The 6686-nt window shown below is 40.0% G+C and overlaps 1 protein-coding gene across 1 annotated transcript in view; it reads left to right on the forward strand.

Annotated features, from left to right (window-relative positions):
* The first annotated feature begins 1131 nt into the window (after positions 1-1131).
* The window catches only part of MYO9B (myosin IXB), a 33789-nt gene continuing 28234 nt past the window's right edge, over positions 1132-6686 (forward strand). Inside the window, 1 exon segment of the mRNA XM_010021656.1 lies at positions 1132-1968. Within this exon segment, the coding sequence (XP_010019958.1) occupies positions 1132-1968 (837 nt within the window).

Consider the following 6686-nt stretch of genomic DNA (forward strand, 5'->3'; position numbering starts at 1 on the left):
ACATAGAGCTACGACGTCAAGAGGCTTTTAATTTGGCAGGAAGGAGGAGGTTGACTTCTGTGAGGTTAATGTTAGATTTCTGTCCTGCATCAAGGATGAAAGGAGGAAAAGGCAATCAGAATGAATGATCTTTGGAAGCTCACACATGAGGTCACTGAAACCCTGTGAGGAAAGAGTTGTGAGTGAAGCGGGTTATTTGGGATCTTGTTAGTTGAACTGAAAAGTAGTCACAATAGTACCAATTTTACTTGTTTGCCTAAAATGGAAGATAAAAAGTGCATTTGAACCTTTCTGCAGCAAGGATGTGGTTCACTTGAGTGAAATTATTAATCGTTTGAGTAAATGATGTATGTTCAGGAAATTGCTATAATGTGCAGGGTTTGGAGGAGTTGATGGCAGTGTTTGCACTGGTCAGCTATAGGCAGTTTCCTTACAGCTGAGTGAGTAAATCCTGTCCCCAGTTTGTACCTCTTGTGAAATGAGGTCGTTTGGGGGAAATGAAAAACAGTGTGGATCTTGGTGTCAGAACCATCTTCCTCCTTGCACCTATGCACTGTTCCTTCTGCCGTAGTTCGTAGCTGCTCTGAACTGTTGCTGTTGGTTTAAGAAGTGATCAAACCCTGTTTCTACCTGCTTGTGCAGCTTTAAAGGAGTGTTTATGTGGCAGGGTAAATAAATGTTTGTGTAGCCATACAGTGAGCCAGGCCAGGGAAATTCTCTGGGTTTAAACTAACCTGGGGAAACAAGGAAGTTTGAATTTGGACGCTTAGCTTTGTGGCTATATGAACGCTTCTGTTGCCTTAACTAGGAGGAAGGGATGGCCTGGAAATAGAAGGAAGTGTGAAAAGAGCATAGATCTTGTGGCACTTATCCATTCTACAGGGTAGGCTAAGCAGATTGAAACAATAGCACTGATATGTCTTAATAGTGGATTTAATAATTTGACTATTCTGTAACTTCATTCTCATCCTCCAGAAAATAATACTTAATACCTCTTGTATACTTTTTTTTTTAAAAAAAAAACACCTGACTTTGTTCTTTTTTTCTCTTTCTCTTTTATTTCTTCTTTTTTAGACAATGGGCACTGCATATTAAGCAGGGGCAGAAGACTGAAGCCCATCTGAGGACAGAATGAGTTTAAAAGATGCTGACAGTGCAGTTTGCCAGGCAAAGACAGCCTACAATCTTCATATTTATCCCCAACTCTCAACAGAAAGTGCTCCCTGCTGCAAAGTGACAGCAACCAAGGACAGCACATCTTCAGATGTCATCAAGGATGTGATTAATATCTTAAACTTGGATGTCTCGAAACATTATGTGCTCGTGGAGGTGAAAGAGTCTGGTGGTGAAGAATGGGTACTTGATATAAATGATTCTCCAGTTCATAGGGTTTTACTTTGGCCTCGTCGTGCTCAGGATGAACATCCACAAAAGGATGGGTACTACTTTCTTTTGCAAGAGAGGAACACTGATGGGACCATCAAATACGTCCAGATGCAGTTGCTTTCCAAGGAGGCAGATGCTCGGCGTTTGGTTGAAAGGGGGTTTCTTCCATGGCATCAGAAGGACTTTGATGACTTGTGCAATCTTCCCAACCTAACAGAGACAACGCTCCTAGAGGATCTCAAGTGCCGCTTTCTAAAACACAAAATTTACACTTACGCAGGAAGTATCCTGATTGCAATTAACCCCTTCAAGTTCCTGCCCATTTATAATCCTAAATATGTCAAGATGTATGAGAATCATCAGCTTGGGAAGTTGGAGCCTCATATTTTTGCCATTGCTGATGTGGCTTATCACACAATGCTTAAAAAGCATGTTAATCAGTGCATAGTTATATCGGGTGAAAGTGGGTCTGGGAAAACTCAAAGCACAAACTTCTTAATTCACTGCCTCACGGCACTGAGCCAGAAAGGGTACGCAAGTGGTGTGGAGAGAACTATTCTAGGAGCTGGGCCAGTTCTGGAGGTAAACTTACGCTAAAATTGCCTTCTGCAAAAATTGTTTCTTGAAAACTTCAAGTAGCTGCTGTTGAATACTATGTTTGATGGTCACCTAAGGTTTAGGCTTTAAATATCACTGGGCTGCACTGGTGTTTGGCTGTGTTGCTCAACTGCTTCTAATTGATTTTCCTTAATTCATCCTTCCGTTCGGTTGACTTCCTGTTGCTTTTAATTTATACTTGATTTAACTTTCCATCACTAAAACCTGATATTCTGGGACAGAGGTTACCTGTGTTTTCCATCTTAAAGTTTTGATGGCATTTGAATCAAATTTTAAGTAAATGTTTTCATAAAAAGAACATTTCCACTGAAACATGAACTGCTCAGTGTAGTCATGCCTTTATCTGCAAACATGTCCTGCAGCATTTTTATGAACTCACTTTTTGAGGGAGTTATTTCCTTTCTACAACTGTTTGTTTTCAAGAGAGCAACATTGTATAGCTGGGGAGAAAGTGTGAGTTGGTTTTGGCTTGTAATTACTACAGCATTTCCAACAGAAAGCAAAACTAAACACATGAGAAGGAGTGGGTACAGCTGGTCTTGCATTAGGTTACAAGCTTAAACTGATCTTTTAGACTTCAGCCTTTCCCTTTTGTGCTCTCATCTGAAAGGAAAAACTCCGAATGCTTGGATGGATGTAATGGTCACTCGTAATAAAATCTTCAACAGCAAGGAGCTTGAATGCAGCTGTTGTAATTTCTGCATTTAAGTAGTCTTAAATGTGACAACACTTTCATTAAAAAGCCTTTTTTCTAAGCTTTTAGATAAAATGTGGAAAAGCAGTAAATTCAGCTTTAAAATGCATTACATTTATAAATGTGATTTGAAAGCTTGTCTGTAAAGAATGAGGAATACATGCAAGTTCTTTTTTTGCCTTGCTTTCTGCTGCTTGAAAGAAGAAGTAAAATTGAGATTTGGTTGCTGGAGTTCAAGTTTGCAGTTCTACACAGAAAACAGGAAGGGGTCACTGTGGAAAGCACTGATCAGCTGATCTTTCTGCCTTTGATAAAATTAACTTTTTCACATCCTAGTCTATGGATGTGATACAGCTGTGTCAAACCAGGGAGAGAGGGAAAATCTTGTGTTTCAGTTTGTCTGTTGAATGAGAAATGCACATGTCCCCAGATTGAAAATCAAAATTAGTAACTTTGCTGGAGTCATGGGTGGATGTTTGAAGACAGGCTGAGAAAGTTGGGGCTGTTTAGCCTGGAGAGGAGAAGCTGCATGGAGACCTGAGAGCAGCTTCCAGTGTCTGAAGGGGGCCTACAGGGATGCCAAAGAGGGACTCTTCATCAGGGTCTGTAGCGACAGGATAAGGGGTGATGGGTTTATACTTAAACAGGGGAGGTTCAGGTTAGATATAAGGACTAAGTTCTTCCCTGTGAGGGTGGTGAGGTGCTGGAACAGGGTGCCAAAAGAAGTGCTAAATGCTCCATCCCTGGCAGTGTTCATGGCCAGGTTGGACAGAGCCTTGAATGTCACGGATTAGAGTGAGGTGTCCCTTCCTATGGCAGGGGGGTTGGAACTAGATGATTTTAAGGTCCTTTCCAACCCAAACCATTGTATGATTCTATGTTGTTAATGTTTAGGAATGTTCATGACGAGATACTGGTGATTTTCTGCAGTAGGATTGGTTGTCATAGGTACTGCAACTTCTTCAGACTTCCCCATAGCATTCAGTAATGCATTTCATAAGAAAATAGTTGTGCTAGCTGGAAGTATGATGACTGATTGAAAGCTTAGCTCTCAGACTTGCCAGATGGATTCTCACATGGCTGTTGGAGTACATGTTGTTGAAAATGTGGGGCTCTTTTCTGAAATTTGGTAGTGGGAATAGACTTCCCTGTTCACGTAATTAGTGCACATCAAAAAGTGATGGATCATAGAGAAGTGAAATCAGGCAGTCCTACTTCGGATACAGCAGAGTCATTCAACTGACAGGGAAGCTTCCATGTTTCCCAGTGTTGATGCTCCTGTGCAATTCCAGTCACTAAGTATAATTTACAAAGCCAAACCAAGTCACATTTTGATCTTTGGGAGGGATGCACGAAAAGCTTACTCTGCTTTGTGGAAGTCAAACTCATGACAAACTCTTCTGTTAGATTTTTGTTACTTCTAAATCCAACTGTGGTGACTCATTTGGGTTTTTACTTAAGGGAACTAAAGTGGTATGAGGGAATTTTTCTTAAATGGATGTTTTGGGGAGTTTTTTGCATGAAGGGTTTTGTAGTGCCTGAAGTGTTGGGGAATGTTATACTTCATTTTGAAGTTTTATTTTGAGTCCTTATGAAAGATGAAAATTTACTCTTGACTGAAGTCTGTTCCCCTGACTTCTACATCAGTTGCACTTTGGCTCAGAACTTCTGCTTTTTAGTGACCTCTTATTTTCCTAACACCTAAGTAAAGTATGTCTACTTATAGGCTGACCTTTTGTGAAAGTTCAAGGAGCTAAAGCAAACACTTCTAGCACAGAAAGGTGAGCGCTATTAGTGTATGGTGGAGGTGGATATATAGTTTTATCATCACCTAGTGAACTTAGAAATGTATTTCTTAATCCTGTTTCTGAGTTGCCCGACTAATCTGTATTCAAATCTGTAAGTAACTTGAAGAGAAGCTATTGCCAATATTTTAGCTGCTTGTTCCATGGACAGTGATGCTTCAGCACAGCCTGCAGATGTGGTCTATGCTGGTTTTCAACAGTTCATGTGACATACGGTGCCTTGGCTCTGTAGGAGTTGCTCTCAGACTTTGGTTTTATTTGTTGCTCCAGGCTAACATAAATCATCTCAAATGAAGAGCAGTTGCTTTAAAACTCGTAGGAAGATAAAGATAGGCTCTGTTTTAAGATACTTCTGACTTTTTCACCCTCTTCTAAATTTAGTGATTGAAGTATAGCTTCCTGACTTGGAGTTTTGCCTTCTGGTATTGACCGTTAAGTTCAGTTTACTTACAGTTGAAGTCCTAAGAAGGAATTTACATTTGAGAACTATTATTTGGGTAAAATTTGGAATAATGAATCAAACCTTTGTTTTTTGAAGCCTCAAGTGAGAGAATTAGACCTTTCCATCCACACTTCAGAAGTTTCCAAGAAACTTGTATTTTCCTTTAATCAAGGAAAAATGGCTTAAAATGCATGTTTCAAATGTAAAATGCAGAGTCTTAGACTGCACAGTCTAAGACTGAACTTACTTTGGAGATTTAAATTAACTGATTAGATTCTTCAAGCCAGTTAATTTAGTAAATGGATGAAAATGGAGCAGGGGGGTAGGAGCATGTGGCAAGGGACATGTAACAGGGAATTGGAGCTTCCTCTTCTGGCAGCAAAGCTCCTGTTGGCTTCTGTCTGTTGGTAACTGTAACCCTTAGTAGCCCTTAGTATCCTGGGTTTATGACAGAAGTTACTTTCTTAGTGTGCTGGAAGTTCATTTCCCTCTGCAATGGAAGCTGAGGAGAGGAGGGACAGGTGGAAATACTGGCATTGTCAGAACTTTTTCATGTAGTATTTTAAAAGGCATTGTTTTTTCCCTTTGGATATATTCTTAAAGATTTCCTAATGGCACTGAACCATTCTTTGGAAAGAATTAAGGCCCAAATAAAACGGAAGGTCCAACAGGAAGCATTTGTTAAGTGGTCTTCTAAAGAAGGCAGTTGTAAATCTGAATATTGGCAGCATAATCAGGTGGGTGTGGGGATGAGATTTTCTAGCATTCAGCGTGTTAAAAAGCTTGTTAAATTGTAGAAAGTAAACCTTGATGTTTTACCTTTCTATGGAAAACAGAGTAAAGCAATTTGCTGTCAGCTCTATTTTATTACAGTCACATTGTGCTTGTGGTTTTGATATAAGATAGACTTAAGCTGAATGGTGCTTCAACTCTGGTTTTCATTTGGATTTGCCATAAAAGTCTGTATATATATATATATATATTTAGTGGGTGTAGTCTGTTCTATTTAAGGGAAAGTAGTTGTTTTGAGGCTATTATCTGCATGTGTTTGTTTTAAGAATCATAGTCAGAGGAGGAATGGAACTTCCTTTTTCCAGTTGGTTGGATGTTACTGTGGTTTTCTGGTAGAAATTTGTTGCATACTTCTCCCTGCTGCACACATCTCTTGGTGTGGGGGGGAAAGATCACCTTGTCCTTCATGTAGTTGTATCGTCATTGCTTAGACTTCCCCATGACATCATACAACATGCAGAGCTGCAAAATTACCCTGAACACTGCAACTTCTGGGTGGATGAGCAGATATTTTACAGCGTGTTTAAGAACACTACTAAACTGGAGTTCAACTCTGAAGCAGTCATTTCCTCTTCTAGGGTGTGCAGTTTGAGTCTTGGATGTCATTTGGCACATTGAAAGATTGGGCTGTGCAGTGGTGGTTCTGCCATAGGTTAGGGTGGTTTGCATAGGAACTCTGATGGCTTTTTCAGATTTTGGCAATTCTTATGAATGAGTTGAGTGAGATTTTTAGTTGTGTTCCTGAGCTCTGTGATAGGAGCATGTGTGTGGTTTGGGGTTTTCTTTTTACAGCAAATAAAAGGAGAATTTGGCGTTTTCCTGAATACTTTCAAAGCTGTCACTGTTGTATGAGTTGTGAGTAGCAGCCCAGTTTATGCCTCTCACATTCCAAGGTAAGAGGATGGGTTGGATGACTTCCTGATTCCCAGAATACGCTATCCCAACTCTT

Source organism: Nestor notabilis, unplaced genomic scaffold, assembly GCF_000696875.1.
Source record: "Nestor notabilis isolate BGI_N333 unplaced genomic scaffold, ASM69687v1 scaffold35159, whole genome shotgun sequence".
NCBI classification, from domain to species: domain Eukaryota; kingdom Metazoa; phylum Chordata; class Aves; order Psittaciformes; family Psittacidae; genus Nestor; species Nestor notabilis.